At 48.6% G+C, this 16751-nt stretch overlaps 1 protein-coding gene across 2 annotated transcripts in view; it reads right to left on the reverse strand.

The window, feature by feature from the left end:
* The window catches only part of RCSD1 (RCSD domain containing 1), a 38300-nt gene that overhangs the window by 3123 nt on the left and 18426 nt on the right, over window positions 1–16751 (reverse strand). For both annotated transcript variants that reach the window (XM_068395434.1, XM_068395433.1), the window contains exons 2-6: window positions 8834–8941; window positions 5190–5279; window positions 3768–3839; window positions 2238–2441; window positions 718–1366 (exon numbers count right to left, since the gene is read on the reverse strand). In XM_068395434.1, the coding sequence (XP_068251535.1) occupies window positions 731–1366; window positions 2238–2441; window positions 3768–3839; window positions 5190–5279; window positions 8834–8941 (1110 nt within the window). In that variant the 3' untranslated portion in view covers window positions 718–730. The remainder of the gene's footprint in view (window positions 1–717; window positions 1367–2237; window positions 2442–3767; window positions 3840–5189; window positions 5280–8833; window positions 8942–16751) is intronic.

Consider the following 16751-nt stretch of genomic DNA (forward strand, 5'->3'; position numbering starts at 1 on the left):
CAGGGGGCAAAGGCAAGCTGCAGCCTGAGCACCAGCCTGCTTCCCTTCAGTCGCTCCTTGCCAAACCAGGGAGGTGTCTGAAGAGGGGGCAGGTGGTTGAGGTGGAATGAGATATTTCCTCAGGCATCTAGGACTACGTTATCAGTGGTTAGAGAATATGAAAGAAGTTGCGTGGAACAAGCCCTGCTTTAGCCAGTGGAAATCCTCTTTTATTTCAAGTGGCAGCGGTGCATGTTTGTGTGCTTCCAGGGCTGATCACGAAACTTGTATGTGTGCAAACACTATTTTTGCTGGCAAAGCTAACAAGCTAAACACGGAGAGAGAGAAAATATTGTACTCATGTGTATGTACAAGGTGTGCACACATATAACTATGTATATGTAAGGAGGCATATTGAGATAGCATATACATGGTTACTGCTGGGCAAAAGTGCTTCCAAAACAGCAGTTGAGCCGGGTGCCTGGTGACCAGAGCCTCTCTGTTTTACTGAAGCCAGAACTGGCTTTGCTTCTTCTGCAACCTCTCTCCCTGTAACACCACCCAGGAGGGCTGGTTGTTTTAACTACCCCACCTTGCAGCCTTTGCAGGCCTGAGATTTGATACTCTTGAGGTGTAGGGAGCAGCAGAAATGTTGGTGTGTTCTGTCACAGTTGCCATTTTCATTAGAAAGCAAAACCCTGATATTTTAGGAGCCATCATCATGCTGACCCATCTTACCTGTGCGTCATGGTTATACTGTGCTCTGGTCCTGCGTGGCTGATGTTGAAGGCTCACTGGCAGTCTCTGAGCCCACTGCATCCTGCAGCGGTTCAGGTGCCAGTGGTGTTTCTTCAGTGTCTGACGTTCTTCGTGCATTTGTACTCTCACTGATCTCCTGTGCTTCAGCTTCAGCTTCTTCCTTGTCCTTGTCCTTCTTTTCCTGCTCACAGGCACTGCCTTGCTGCTCTTCTCCCTGGGGACCCTCACACACCTTTTCTTCCTTGTCTCCAGAGGGGGGCTGGGGAGAGTTCTCCTCACCTGGAGCACCACAACACACCTCCTTCTCCTTTGTATCCCCTGTGTTATCCTTGCAAGGAGTCATTTCCTCTCCCTGTTTTCCCCCTTTTTCTTCATCTTCTGATCTGCTGGATCCTTTTCTTGATGGGGGCTTCTCATCAGACCCCATCTGTTTCTTTTGCTCTTTGCTCCCGGTTTCTGCCTCCTCTGTCTTGTCCTTGGGCTCAAACACCTCATCCCCATCTTCTTTGGCACCATTTTCTGGAGAGGAGATGTTGACCCCTAAATCTTCCCCGTCTCCATACTCGGACAGAGATCTTCGGAACTTCCTGGAGGGAGGCCTGCGCTTTATCGATCCCCGTGTCCGCACCTTGGAGGCAGGAAAAGCAGACATTGAAGCAGTCAAAAGAGCAGTACTGGAAAGCAGGAAAGCACAACAAAGGAAAATACCGTGGGAAACTTGATTGTGACCCTGGTGGCCTCACTTTTCCTGCTCTGCTACTGAGAGTTAGGGAGAAGAGGGCTCCCTGTCGCCGAGCGACTACTTTATAGGACAAGCATCTCCCTGATACATGCCTCCTTTTCTTCTGTAAAGATGGTGCTGGAGGTCATTGTCCCAATTTAAACTGTGGCTCCTTGTCCAAGTTAGACCCTAAACCCAAGGATGCTGCATTCATTATGCAGATGCTGCTGACTTTGGATGTCTTGGCCTTTTCTACTTTTGGCAGCTTGGTGGTTGAGGAAGGAGTCCACACTCCAGTTGATGATGGTGAATGCAGGTTACAGTTCCCCAGTGAAGTGCTGTGCACTCTATGGGACACCTGGCAAACCATTGTGCTCTGCATGGCTCCCTAAACTGCGCCTCAGCCACCTTTGACATTTGCTGGCACGTGGCACCACCTCCTCACAGCTCTCCCTGCCCAGGTACCAGCCACCCTGTTACTGCTGAGCTGAAGTGGCTGAGTCCTGCCGCTTCATCCCTCCATCTTTAGCCGCTGGGGCAGGAAGACCACTGGAGCTGCTGGACCATGAAGCTCCCTGTGCAGGTGTGCAGAGAGGGGAGGCTCCAGAGAGCTACACTGAAAGGCTCTTTCAAACCTGGCACATAGGTCTCCTCTGTTGGCCACAAATGCACGCTGTTACGGCAGGACTGATGACTACGGCCTCCTCTTCCTTTTCATTCCCAAGCGATAAGCAAGTTTTATCCTGCTATGATGGAGAAATCCTAGCACATACCCTACCTTGTTATAGAATTGCAGCTGAGTGCCTTCCGGGGGTTGATCAAAGCTGACCGGCGTCTCATTTACTTCACTGGTCTGGGACTGAATCCCTGGGCTGCTGGGCGTCGAGGGAGGGGTGCTGAACGGAGAAACCAGGGCTTTCAGACCAGGGCTTTTGGGAGATGCTCCTGGCAGCAGAGCAGCTGGAGCAAAAGCCAGATTGGCCTGCAAAGAAAAATCCCCGTCACTGGTGTGCATGACACCAGCGTGTACTACATGCCGTAACCACACGGAGGAACCCTTGGTCTTGCCACTGGAGCTGCCACATCTCAGCTGTCACAACCCACATACCTTCTGGTTATGGGTCTCTCCTGGTGACACTGTCAACAAACAAGTCCGGACAGAGAAGTTATGACTGGATATTTGCCCTTCCCCAGCAGCTGGGTCTCAGGACGTGTCCTTTTGTCATCCTGAGGCCTTTTGGGATTTTCCAGTGACCCAGCCAAGCCAGCACAGTCTACAGCGGCTGAGCTGGGAGAAAGTCTGAACAAGCAGCCAGCCATCACTTCGAGATTTAGACCATCCCTGTGTATGCCCAAGCAGACCTCGCATTTTCAAGCCTGATCTGCAGGTCTTCTGGCTGATCTGCACAGTCGTGAGGAGCGAGAAGACCATGGAATGAAGCAAGTTCATGATTAACTGTAGCAAAACACTTCCTGCTGCCCTGTCACTAAGAAGCTCTCGTAGGCAAATGTCCTTGGGTGCATTAAGACGGACAGTGATTTGAATAGGCTTCTGGTGTGTCAGGGTGGCCAGGAGGCACTGTGCTCCGGAGTCATGTGTGCTGCCAGGAGAGGCAGCTGGCAGTGTCAGGGCACTATGTCTACGGGCTATCGAGTGCCGAGCTGCCCTCAGCGGCATGAATCAGGTGCTGCTGTGAGATACAAAAAGGGCAAGAAGCACTGGGGTGTTTGTGCGTAACTGGGGGAATCGAGGTGAGGGAAGCGCAGAGCTTCTAGGCACACGTAGGGGAGTGCCAGAGCCCGGAGGGCACTCCTCACTGCCAGGATGTTAGCTGCCTGCACTCCCTGATAGGGTGCAGGTGACTCAGCTTGATTTGGACTGCTGCAAAGAAAGAGGTGGAAGATGTTTCAGCCAGGGCTTCCCTCCCTTTCTCTCACGAGCTGCATTTAAGCTGAGCTCCTGCCCCTGCTCCCTACCTGAGCTGTGCTGCTGCCTTGCCCATGCCCAGCCATGTACCTCACAGATCCAAAAGATCCTGACCCATGCACTGACTTGCCTATAGATGTGCTGAAGATTACTGGACTGTTTCTGATGCTGGTCACCATCACCAGACCTGCTCTGCCTTCCTTGTTTGTGTATTGCGGGACTGGACCCTCACCAGTGAGGCCACAGCCCTGCTTACCTAGCTGTCACCCTTGGCTCCTGGATCCCCTTCCCCTGTGGCTGCTCCACAAGGGAAGTAGCCATGACAAATGCCAATCAGTTTTAATTTGCTGGGGCAGCCATGTGGGCTCTTCCAGGACCTACCTGCAGCTTTTCAATCATGGGAGAGCTTTTCACCTTGACCTTGGGAATGGGGCAAGCATTTGGAGACCGCTTCTGCAAAACAAAATGGAACATGAAAAAGTCACAGTAAAGTAGGTGAAAAAGAGGAAATACAATGAAGGCAGAAAACTTGGAAGAGAGAAGCAGAAAGTGCTAGTAGGGGAGCAAATGAAGCCTCATATAGCATCTTCACACAAAAGTTTCCTTTCTTCTTTCCTGACCCTGCTCCCCTTTTGTTATCTCACCATCCTAGGGCTCTACATACATGTGTCCTTCCTCTAGGAGAAAAGGTGATTGTCTGCTTTCTGGCTGAAGTATCTGAGATCGGTGATGTGCAATGGCTCTGCTGCTACGTGGCCTTCACTAAGGTATCTAACCTATGACACAGTTTCCCCTGGTATTATTTCAGGACCAGACATTAAAATTCTACCTCTTAAAGGGTACAAGCCTTAATGTTAGTAAATATTGTGAACTTTTTGTGATGGAAAGACTTTCTGCCACCACTTGACTAGTAAAATTAAAGGGTATCCAATTAGTATGGGCAGGAAAGGCATAAATGGCCAGAAAAGCAGAGCTATGAAAGGCTGAAAACAATTTGAGAAAGGGAAAGCATTGCTTTGAGAAGGGACGTATTGCTTTCTTCAGGTCCAAAGGAAAAGGAAGGAATCTAAGATTTTAAAGCTTGTGTTCCTTTGGCATGGAGGCAGCAAGAGCCTGTAGCTGTCAGAAAAGAAGGACAAAGAACCGCCCCCCTTTTTAACGGCAGGTGACAATGTGAAATCTGGTGCGTAGGCCTCATACTCTGAAACACAGAAGGACAGAAGTGACTGGAAAGGGCCTGAGCATAAACTTTAGTGAGCAGCAGCCAGCTTCCTGGGACCTGCTCATTCAAGGGTGCTGTATGGAGGACACCTCAAGACAACATTCTGTGGGTATTGCTGACAAAACCCCTCTTCACTCTGGATTAATTATTACCTTTTTCTGAAGAAGGAAAAATCTCAAGAGCAGAACTATTACGCCATAATACTCAAACCTCTAGAGTTCATCTGAAGGCAACAAAGAGCACGGATATTCCCTGTGCTAAGCACTGTTCAAATCTAATAAATGCCAGCAGTTCCTGCTTTAAAATGCTTGAAATGTGGTAACTGGGTGGATCCATCAGTGCTCTAACGGTGAAAACAAAAGCAGCAGAAATGGGATGTGTATCCGTGCTATAGGAGTGGGAAACAGCGTGGAGCTAGTTCTCAGTCAGTACGTTTGTGTGAACTGGGGAAGGTTTGATGCTGCATGATTGATGTCTTTTGCTGCACAGCCTGCCCTCTCTGCTGCCTCCAAGCTCGTGTCCCAGGACAGAACAAGTCACAGAGAGGAGAGACCTTGTCCATCTATTAAATTGATACTCACTTGCTCGTCATTGTCACTTGTCTCAGTTTTGTGGGAATACAATGGAAGGGAGCATGGTGGTTTCCTCCGAGTTGGCTTATGTGGTGGTACCTAAGAGAAGAAAACAACCAACTCAGCAGCAGGGAAATCAGATTTTTTAAGAAAAGAAGTGAAATTCAAGCACCAAGGGCATGCTCTGAAAGTGACCTGCTTGGATGGCAGGGCTCAGCTTGCCTAAAGGAAACATCCAAAGGCAGCACAAGATGTTAGCATACGGGCACCTGGCCAGCATGCTAGGTGTGCTTACAGCATCTTGAGCCCAATCCTAGTGTTGGAAATGTAGTCTATATCTCTTTCCACAGCATGAAACATGAAACTTCAGACTGTGCAAAGGACACTCTTATAAGCTGTGGAGGATGGAGAAGCCTTCCCAGAAGCTTCATCTTCATAGAACCATCATAGAATCATAGAATGGTTTGGGTTGGAAGGGACCTTAAAGATCATTTAGTTCCAACCCCCCTGCCACGGGCAGGGACACCTTCCACTAGACCAGGTTGCTCAAAGCCCCATCCAACCTGGCCTTAAACACTGCCAGGGAGGGGGCAGCCACAGCTTCTCTGGGCAACCTGTTCCAGTGTCTCACTACCCTCACAGTAAAGAATTTCTTCCTAATATCTAATCTAAATCTCCCCTCTTTCAGTTTAAAACCATTCCGCCTCATCCTGTCACTCCATGCCCTTGTAAAAAGTCCCTCTCCCGCTTTCCTGTAGGCCCCATTCAGGTACTGGAAGGCTGCTAGAAGGTCTCCCGGAACCTTCTCTTCTCCATGCATAACAACCCCAACTCTCTCAGCCTCTCTTCACAGGAGAGGTGCTCCAGCCCTCTGATCATCATTTTTGTGGCCCTCCTCTGGACTCGCTCCAACAAGTCCATCTCCTTCTTATGTTGGGGGCCCCAGAGCTGGACACAGTACTCCAGGTGGGGTCTCACAAGAGCAGAGTATAGGGGCAGAATCACCTCCCTCGCCCTGCTGGCCACGCTGCTTTTGATGCAGCCCAGGATACTGTTGGCCTTCTGGGCTGCAAGCGCACATTGCCGGCTCATGTTGAGCTTCTCGTCAACCATCACCCCCAAGTCCTTCTCCTCAGGGCTGCTCTCAATCCATTCTCCATCTTCAAAGCATCCTGCTGGAAACACCACCACCACTGGAATAGCTTGTTATTGTTCTCTTTCCTGTCTTATTACCAGGATTTCCTTGTAATGAGTTTCAGCTGCCTACCTGGTTCATGATTTTCCTATTTTGCATCTGATATATTTTAGGAGCAAAAAGGGGAATTCTAACTTTTTCAGCATGCCCTACAGCCCCATTCTTTTCACTCTAATGAAGAATAGCAGCTCGCCGAGACAAGGCCTCAGCTGCAACATTTAATTTCACTAAGAAACAGATTCTCCAGGACAGAAGGAACAAGGCAACTTAACAGCAGGAATACCGATTCCTTCTAAGCGTCTGCGCGCTCTCAGAAGCACAGAGTGCTCACTGGGAAGGAAGAGACACATAGCACAGCACATATGGAGTTGCTCCTTCATAACTATTGCTCTGGTCTTGATGACAAGTTGTCTCTATTTTTATGCCAGGTTTGTAGTCTCCTGCCAAGCTGTTAACACGCTTTTTGCGTGTTAACAGACAAAATGCTTGGATAATATTGTGGATCTTGGATAATATCCACAAAATAATATTTAGATAATTTTGTTACCTTCTAACAGGCAGCGTGTGAAAAGTTGGATTATGGTGTCTTTGCCTTCTGTAGAGTTGGCTGTCTTGGAGGACCTGTAGACTTGATGTCACTTAACTTCTGGTGGTGCTGCACCCAGCCATGGCAATGCTGTGTCTCTAAGCAGCCAAGGGCAGCCCTGCCCTTCCCCTTACATCATGCTAGGAAGTAATAATATCATGTCTTATTGAAACCCCACCATTTTGCAGCCATGTAATGCTGTGCTCTGCCACAGCGAGTGTATCAGAGGTTCCCTGGTTGATAGGTTCCCCTTTGCTGGCATGGATCAAGCAAGGGTTAAAGACTATCCACTCAGTCATTAATCTGAAGTCAACCTGAGAAAGCTGATGGGGAAGTGACAGATGGGTTGGAGAGAAAAGACAGGAAACTTTGTCCTCTGTCTCTGAAGAAAATGAGTTTCCCCCCATGAGGCCCCTCTACACTGCCTTGGCTTGGGAGCAGCAGAGGTCTGCAGATAACACAAGAGAGGTCTGGGAACTTGCTGTCTTCTTAAGGGCGAGGGACTTAGTGCAATTAAATCCCCTACTTTTAAAAGAGGAAATGACAGTAATGGGATGGATGGAGTGGTGCACTTGTGACTAGAGGGGAAAAAAAGTGCTTGGGAAGAGACTGGCTATTCCCACCCTCAGGCCCAGCCGTGAGAGTGCTAACCTCTGATAGACAGCGGCATGCCAGCCCTGCAGGACAAAGGTCACCATTGCATCCAGCCAAAGACAGGAGGGGTTATCACAGAATCAATCAACCAACCAACCAGGTTGGAAGAGACCTCTGGGATCATCGAGTCCAACCGTTGCCCTGACACCACCCTGGCAACTAGACCATGGCACTAAGTGCCATGTCCAGGCTTTTCTTAAACACCTCCAGAGATGGTGACTCCACCACCTCCCTGGGCAGCCCATTCCAATGTCTAATGACCCTTTCTGAGAAGAAATTCTTCCTAATGTCCAACCTGAACCTCCCCTGGCAAAGCTTGAGGCTGTGTCCTCTTGTCCTATCACTAGTTGCCTGGGGTGACAGGGAGGATCCCCTTAGGCCCTGCCTGGGACATGCTGAAATCAGCTGAGCAGCAGAAGGAAGCAGTTCGGTTTTAAAAGGCACCCACTGACTGAAGAGGACCACCAGTAAACATTTATGCTTCTAAAAAAGTGCATCATGATACAGAGGGCACTCCTAAAATGTTAGCCTCCATCCATAAACACTCTGACTTTCCTTTCTTCCTAGGAGAGGTATTCTCGTGTTTTGCTTACCTGGTGAAAGACAGCTTGTGAGGCAATGCTCAGCATAGTGGGCTTTCAATAAAATAAAGTTTCAGCATGACAGAGGTAGATAGGCACAGAGTCTGAAACGTCATTGGGAAGAGGTAACGAGGGCAAGAAAAGAGACAGCTTGCTTTCTTAGACCTGTACAGAAGACAGTACCTGAAGGAAACCTTCTCCTTTTGTGAACAAGGTGCTGGTGACCTGCCACTGGTTTCTACGCTGTGTAATCTGTGGTTTGCTTTCTTTTTCCATGGCTCAATATTAGCTATTTCATTATTCATTGTTGCCCTTTGCCCACAAAAGCCAGCCCAGATAGTCCATGCATTGCTGTCTGCTGCTGTTAGGGATACAGGTGTACACTACCTGGCTCTGCAGCCTCAGTTACAGTGTCTGGTTGTCCTCATGGAGGGCTCTACCAAAATACTTGTCCACAAGTCAGCAATGCATGGAAGATACTGTCATAGCTTTCATTGCACTAGGAGACAAACCCTTTGCAAAGATTCAAAATCAAGGCGGATTCATGCTCAGATCACTGATGCTCTGACTTCTACAGGCAGAGGCGAGTGCCTCATTTCCCACTCAGTTACCTGCTGGTGGCTGTGGAGCTCCTTACCTCTTTTCCAGTGATATTGGCTGCTTGCTCTTTGAATTTTCCTGCTAGCTGAGCCACTGAGGGTGATGCCGACTTCTCCACCTCTGAGTTGGTTTCTGCTGGCCTGTTCTGACAAATTGGAAACAACGAGTTATGAGCAAAGGCTGGGAAAAGCAAGCAGGCTAGAGAGAAGCCTGCGTATGTGTTATAAAGTTCAAGAGTAAGCAAGGACTTAAAGCAGAGTTTCTCACATCTGGCATCAATCATCCAGTCTGAGAGCAAGAGATTTGGGAAGACAGGACCTAGCAGCATTTTCAAATATCCCAGAAAAACAGTAATTCATGCAGAGCCTTTCAGCTCTAGCTGAAGAGCCTACACTCAGTGTTTTTCACTGGAAGCGAAGTATTTCAAGCCAAGTGTCTGTTCCCCATCTTTTCCTCGCAGTGAGCAGATGGAGCAAGGCAGTAAAGGACATTCCCATACACCTTCCCAGTGCTTCCATCCCTTTTTTACTGCCATGGTCACTGGTGCCCTTCCTTTTCCAGTGGTTCTGCTGCAAGAAGCCATTCCCTGCCCTCACAGAAAGTCAGCATCTGCTTGGGGATGTCCCTATGCTGTTCTGCTTTTTTGGCAGTGAAATACTGGGGTGGAGGGGAGGGAGGAAATACCAGAGCTGAGAGAAGCTTCCCCTCCCCTGGGCTGACAACAGGCTGAGAAGCAGGAGGCTTGTTGGAGACTGGATGGTGCGGCTCTTCCCACGGCACACAGCCCTGGTGTCATCACACATTTACCTTGCTTTCCTTGCTATATGTGTATCAAGCAGTATGAGTAGAAAGCCTTGAAAGTTGATGAAAGGAAACCTTTGTTCTTCTTCTCTAATATCTGATGCTGGGGAAAACCAAACCAGAGGAACTGAGAACAACTAACCAACAATCCTTGTTTTGTTAGAGGTGGAGACCTCAAAACAACAAACCAGGCCATGAACCATCAGCAAGGAACCTCATACCTCTGCTCCCTGTACCACCGCCATGAGCACATGACCGGCACCACACTTGTCACCCTTCTCCCTCAATACCCTTCTGTTTCTCTGTCAGAAAGTTTTCCCAAAGGCCGTTGCAAGAGGAATAAATTTCTGTTTCTCCAAAGGCTCCAGCAGTGCCCTTCCTTCTCCCTTTACACTGCTCTGCCTGGGAGGGACCTGCTCTCTCAGTAACACAACAACTCCTTCAGCATCGCTGGAGGTGAAAGGCCCTCAAAACACCAATCCGGCCCATGTATGGACCATTTCCTTTGAGTCACCATGCTACAGGGGCTGGAGAAACAGCTGTGGAAATGAAATTGTATTAAAGAAGGAATTTCTTTAGACTCCTAGTTTCTAGATTAAAAGCAAATTGAGATTACACTAAGGATCAGCGCAACTCATACCACAGTTTGGAGCAATCTCTAGTCTGAAATACCTGGTATAGAGCAGCATGGCAAAGGCCCATTTGCACTGTGGAAAAGGGCCTTTCCCTTTCTCAGAGAGCTGTAGCTCCCAATAAATGCTATCATCCTTCTCCCAGGCCCACAAGCCTCAGTAGATATCTGCCCTTCCTTGTTTCCAGGATCCTGACTACATCTCCCCTGTTAAACTTCCTGTACACTTCAGACCAGCTTTCCTGCATCTAGCCACAAAAGCCATATCAAGATGTCTCTTCTCAGTGAACCTCTGGTACCTTCCCCCCATCTTTTCAGCCTTCATTAGAGTAATTACAGGCAGGGGAACTGGCAGATAAGGGGAACGGAAAAAACAGTGAGGTAAGCAGATCAGCAGGGCAACCTGCTGCACAGGAAAAATGGAGGCTGGGCTAAGTGGGGAGAGAGAGCAGTTCCCAGCTGCAGGCTGGCTCCCTGCTGTGAAGGGAGGGCAGGCTGGAAAGAGCAGGGAGCAAAGAATGAACCTGAGGAAGGCAGGATGGATTGGGAGCTGGGGTTGTTTAGCCTGGAGAAGAGGAGGCTCAGAGGTGACCTTAGTGCAGTCTACAACTCCCTGAAGGGAGGTTGTAGTGAAGTGGGAGTTGGCCTCTTCTCCCAGGCAACTCGCGATAGGACAAGAGGACACAGCCTCAAGCTTGGCCAGGGAAGGTTCAGGTTGGACATTAGGAAGAATTTCTTCTCAGAAAGGGTTATTAGCCATTGGAAGGGGCTGCCCAGGGAGGTGGTGGAGTCACCATCTCTGGAGGTGTTTAAGAAAAGACTGGACATGGCACTTAGTGCCATGGTCTAGTTGCCAGGGTGGTGTCAGGGCAACGGTTGGACTCGATGATCCCCAAGGTCTCTTCCAACCTGGTTGATTCTGTGATTCTGTGAGAGGCTCTCAGGATAACTGGGCATGGCAGAACGAACACCTGAACTGGGGACTCAGTTGAGGCTGAGGAGCTGCAGGTGCTCGGTGTCCGTGGTGGAAGGGTTGCCTCCCTCATAGTCCCTTTTTCTCCAAGAGCTTCTTTCACAGCCCTTCGCCTTTACCCAGCAAAGACATTGCACTTCCTCTTAGCCTCTTTGACCTCTTGCTTTGGGGTTGTTGTGTTTTCTCTTTCCTCTTTTTTTTTTTTGAGTTACAGTCTGAAAACACAGCTCCCTTTCTCTGGATGTGATCAAAGCTGTGAGGCTGGAATGATTCCACACGTTTCTTGTTTTGCTGGTAGCAGGCATTGATTGCAGCACGGCCCTCGCCGGCACGAAGCTCGCCGGCCGGGGCGCAGGAAGCAGTGAACATGCCATTCTAAGATTAGCACAAGTAGCCCACGGGCTGTGTCCTCCCGAAACTGCCAGCTGCAGACTCTCTGATTACACTACGTGTTTTGCAACAGGAAAAGTCCTTTCTCAGATCCTTTCTGGCAATTACATTGCCATCCTGTATCCAGCTTTTTCTACAGCTTCTTTTCTTCTTTTTTCCCAGCTGGTGTGCCAGTCTCTATGTCTTCTAGTCATGGGAGTGTGCTGTACCAGAGCACTCAGGTGCAAAAAGTTCCCTTCACTGCAAGGAGAATGCCTTCCCCCTGACTTCCAGGGGCTGGACTGGCCGTCTCCCTCCCACTGGGAGGAAGGTGGGGAGCCTCACTTTCTCACTCTCACCCCAGAGCATGTACCAGCCCTCAGCCTCTCCCACCACTAAGACACGCATCTGCTCCTCTCACCCCAGAGCTCAGAGCTGGCTTTCTTCTGCCCCACGATATTCATGCAACCTCTCCCATTCCTGGTCACTTTTCCCATCTTGGTGACATAGCCCACCATTTTTCCGAATTATCAGGAGGGGCAGCTCTGCTCTTTTTTTGACAAAAAAGGTGAAATTACTCAGATTTTGGGTTCTTTACAGCCAACTGCTGATTCTTTTCCTTTTCAGAAGAGAAGCCCACTCAGCCTGCATGGGTTAAACTAGAGAGCTAAGGTAAAAGACTTACTCCATCAGTAATTTGGTGACTGCTACTCTGAGGTCTTTTATTGTCCCATAAAAACAGGTGTCTAAGCATTCTGTATCATGAAAAACGTCAGACAGAGCAGCAAAACAGGAATTGAATTATACCATCAATGTAAGCATGGCACTGTCTGCAAAAGAGGAAATGCAACTAGCAAGTTCTCTGTAAGGGGTTTCAGTTTCCTCTTCCAAAGAAATTTATAATATTGAGTAAATTTGAAGATGTTTTTCAACTCCATGTTTCTTCATCTGTTTTTAAAACTGAACCTGGCCCCTTTGTGAGCACTAGAGAAGGAGGTTCTGCCTTTATTCGTGGGTTAGGTACGTCATGTCAATTCAAGCTTCCCATCAAAGCCTCTCCTTTTTGCTTCAGAGTCCTTGCCTCTGTTGTGAGAGCAAAACTGCCCACCGATCCCCAGTTCTGCAGACTGCCTGAAGGGAGGACACTGTTTTTAGCAGAGATCCCTGCTTCTCTCACAGGCTGCCTGGTGGAAACACCTCTAGGTCTCCACAGAAATGTCCCACGCCATTCCTGCTGTATCATTTCAAGGCAGCTCTTTGACCTGAGATGCCTGGATGCTGTGGCACAGTCAGCTCTGGCCAGCACAGTCCAACTTCACTGGTGATTTAATGTGCCGGAAGGTGTTAAGGCTTGTAGGGCTACCTGATACGGGAATAATAATGTCTCACAGAGGGGACCCCTCAGGACAGCAATGTCATTACCTTGCTCAATGACATTTGCCAATTCTCCTGCTAGAGCCAGTGGACCCACTGTGGGCACCAGGTGAAAGAAGGTGCGTGTTAGAGGCCCACAGAAAAGAGGTGAAGAGACTGAAGAGTTCCTCTGTGCATCCCGTTTGGGTACTCACGAAGAGTTTTTCTTGAAGATCACGGATTTGAGCTACAGGTGGGGAGTGTCACTGCAGATAATGAGTTTCTTATGAAATCAAAATTGCAAAGATGCCTGGGGAAAACTGGAAAGCCAGAGGTGGCTTTGGGGATTAATTTGAATGTCCTTCTGGGACTGGTGCAAAACTGGTTCTGACAGCCCTCAGCTAGCAGGTTTTGGTCATGATCCACCCACTTGCAATTGAAAGCTATCATGACTCCGTCTCACAGGGACTGGTATCCCACCAGTTTTGTCACTGTCCATAATGCACTACGGGAAATGCTAATCTGAAAGGGTACCACTGGGGGTCAGAAGAAGATACTGAAGAAAAAGCTCAGGTTTGGATTTGTGCACCTGGTTTGGCTGATGAAAACAACAAAGGTCTATTGCTGCCATACAGTGGAGTGTTTTGGCTTAAGCAGCACTTAAATACTAGCTGATAAGCAGCAGAGATTTGTACTGCCCTACTCTCCATCCCCCTGCTATGAATCCTCTCACTTCTTTGCTTTTGCAGTTAGGATACTTCAGCAGACAGAACACCTCTTATCCGAGTTGCAAACCCTTCACAGCACCTTGCAAGGCTGGAGTATTCAGTGGCTGTGAAATCAGTGACGGTTACACGACTGTTGGTACTGGTCCTGTACACTTTCCACCCCTGTTCTCACGCGGCTGCTCTAGACGTGGTTTTGAGGCCAGTCCCTGGCTCCACATCCCTCCTTTGCTTCTAAAGAGCTTTGCAGGAAAGATTCCCTGCTGCCGGTTCTCACACCAGTCCATCGTGGTGGCCGCCTTCCCATAACCTGTGCTCGCACAAGCTCTGCAAAGCTTCCCTATTACTCTGATGGGGTTTTTCATTGCTGCACATACAGTCTAGCTCAGCAAAAGCAAATATAGCAAAAATAATGACAAATGCAGTGTGTCAGAGGCAGACAAAATAAGGCATCCAAGGCTCAGGGCTAGTGTCTTGCTCACAGAAACTGGATCCCGAAACAGCGATCCTCAGCACCCAGCTTTCAACACTGAGCCACAAGAAGGCAGTTGTCAGTATGCTAGATGATAAAAACAAGAGAGGGTCAGTGCTTTTGGGCTGCAGTTTCATAAGGTCCAGGTTTTGGCAGAAAGACAGTTTATATTTCCAACTGCTCATTCTCCCTTGACCTTTCCTTTCCCCCTTCCCCCCTCCCTTGCGCCAGTGTGAGTTTGTGGGGCTGTGGATCACTGAAATGATCTGGGCTAAATATACTTCCCTTAACTCTTTACAAGGTTATTTTTAACCCAGATCATTTCAGCAATGGAGTTCACAGCACAGCCTGACAAGCACTTGCACTGCCGTAGCAGGAGGGGATGGAGGGGTGGCAGGGGAAGTCTGCAGCATGGAGGGGAGGACTTCACTTTAACCACTCTGGCCAGAGCCTGAGGAAATTGCATCCTTATGTGTCCTCCTGTTCAGAGGGCTGATATGACAGAAAAAATCATATTTTTGCATGCCTGCTGGAAAAGGGGTAAAGGCTTTTCTGGTCTGTGGCATTGGTATTTCACTCTGTGATCTGTTGGCTCCTGCCTAAGATGCAGCCGACTGTGGGCTATGAACCCTGGGAGAACCAGCGAGCCATCACAGGGAGCACGTTAGCAGCAGCCGAGTGATTTGGAAGACGTTTCCATTAGGCATCCCCAAAAGCCCCACAAATACTGTGGCGCAGATCTCCAGAAATCCTGCTTCAAACAGCAGCAGCCACAGGGGTGGCTGGCGAGTGGGGTTTCGTCACTGCATGGCAGAGGCAAAGCTCTACACCTGTAGGACCTGCTCAGCTAAGGAAGGGATGGGGGAGGCATCTGGGGGGAGGAAACTACATAAGTCAAAATAAAACATCATCACACTCTGCCCAGAGGCCATCAAGAAACACTGGGAAGCAGTGCTGTGGTTTCCTTTTAAATTAAAGCATCAGCCCTCACCAAGGTACTGCGTTTCAGGAGGGAACGGAGCCTCTCACAGACTCCCTCTTGCCTGCCTGGCTCAGCCCTCCGAAGGCAAAGGCCACGCTTTCTGCGCAAAGCCTTCCCAGACACGACACCCACCCTTCTCGTTTTTCAGTAAGGTAGCTGCAGGATTTGAGGAGCCAGCCGGTCGTAGGCCTTGTCTACATGGGAAAGCTTATACCTTGTGTACTGGGGTAACTCTCTCAGCTTGCCTGGGGAGCAATACAACCTTAATCTGATAGAGGTGCCTGTTTTCAGCATAACTGAAGTCATTCGCAATCAGCTTGGCTGAAAAGAGCTGTTCTCAGACTTCTCAAGTACCTGTTTCTGACTCAGAAGGCAGCATTTTGGGAACCGTGCATTAAGCTGTAGCAGGAAGGTGCTTCCTTGCAGGGCTCCTCGGGGGTGGGAGGCGAGTGAACGTCTCCTGCCCCAACGGTGAGGTGCTGCAGCCTCTCTCCTGAAAAGATCCCCTGCAGAGATGGGGTCTGATGAACTGGAGATGTCCTACTCGCAGACCAAGCAAGGGGGAAGTGATGACAGTACTAGCACCTCCCATACCGTCCCACCAATTTGGGGTGACCATTTCCACAGGCAAGAGCTAATCTCTTCTCCCTGCCCCATCTTTTATTTGACCATTGAGGCCAGCTGGAGGCAAAAAGCCACTGAATATTCACATGGTGCATGATCTAAGGTACAGTCCCCGTATATGTGGAAAGGACATGAACTTATGTTCTGGAAAATGCATCACGAATGCATCTCATTACCAACCAAACACACCTGTGTGTCAGACCAGTCCTACCTTTTTAAAGGCCACAATAATATTCAATAATGATGCAAAACATAACAGTAATGTGCCTGCATGAAATGAAGTAATAAAATCTTTCCTTCAGTTGGGAGTATCGTTGCATTACTTGTTCTAAAGGTAAGTGTCCTGAGAGAACACTGTCCTTTTCAACCCCTAAGTTCATTTATTGTTCAAGGAAGATAACATAAAGAAAGACAGAATGGGTCTCTGGGTGTGAGTCTTAGCCTTAAAGCAGAGAATAGTGCAGAATGGACAAGTTTAGGTTCACCTGGGCAAATCTGCCACTCTTTTTGTCTTGTTCAATAGCAGGAAATACGTAACTGAATTTTCAGTTTCAACCTCTTCCTACAGGTACCAGTTATTTTGGCTCTCACATTTTGTAAGTTCAGTTAAGATTAGATGGGCAGCTCATAAGGAACTCCTCTTTAAATGAACTAAAAAAAGGCTCGAGGATAGTTTTTAATTATGATTTGACCTAAGTTACTGATGGAAAAACCCCTCTAATATGTAGTTTGTAGTTTCATTCAAAGCCATCTTTCTGTGTCTCTCATTTAGATGAATCCCAGTTTGCACCCTCCTGCCAACATAACCTGAACTGATTCGTTTATCTGTGTCCATGTGAGTACATCAGTGGCATCAGGATCATATTGAAAGGGGAACATTGTTCAGACTGGGAAGGGAGAGCTAAGTTAGCAGGGTAGATTTAAAACACAAACTCCCCCAAAGGAGCAGTCTGAAAGGCAAGAGGGTGGAAAAATACCTGAATAACAGCATGAGGAACTGGGCAGCAAAAATCAGGAGAGACTGC

Source organism: Nyctibius grandis, chromosome 2, assembly GCF_013368605.1.
Source record: "Nyctibius grandis isolate bNycGra1 chromosome 2, bNycGra1.pri, whole genome shotgun sequence".
In the NCBI taxonomy this organism is placed as follows: Eukaryota; Metazoa; Chordata; class Aves; order Nyctibiiformes; family Nyctibiidae; genus Nyctibius; species Nyctibius grandis.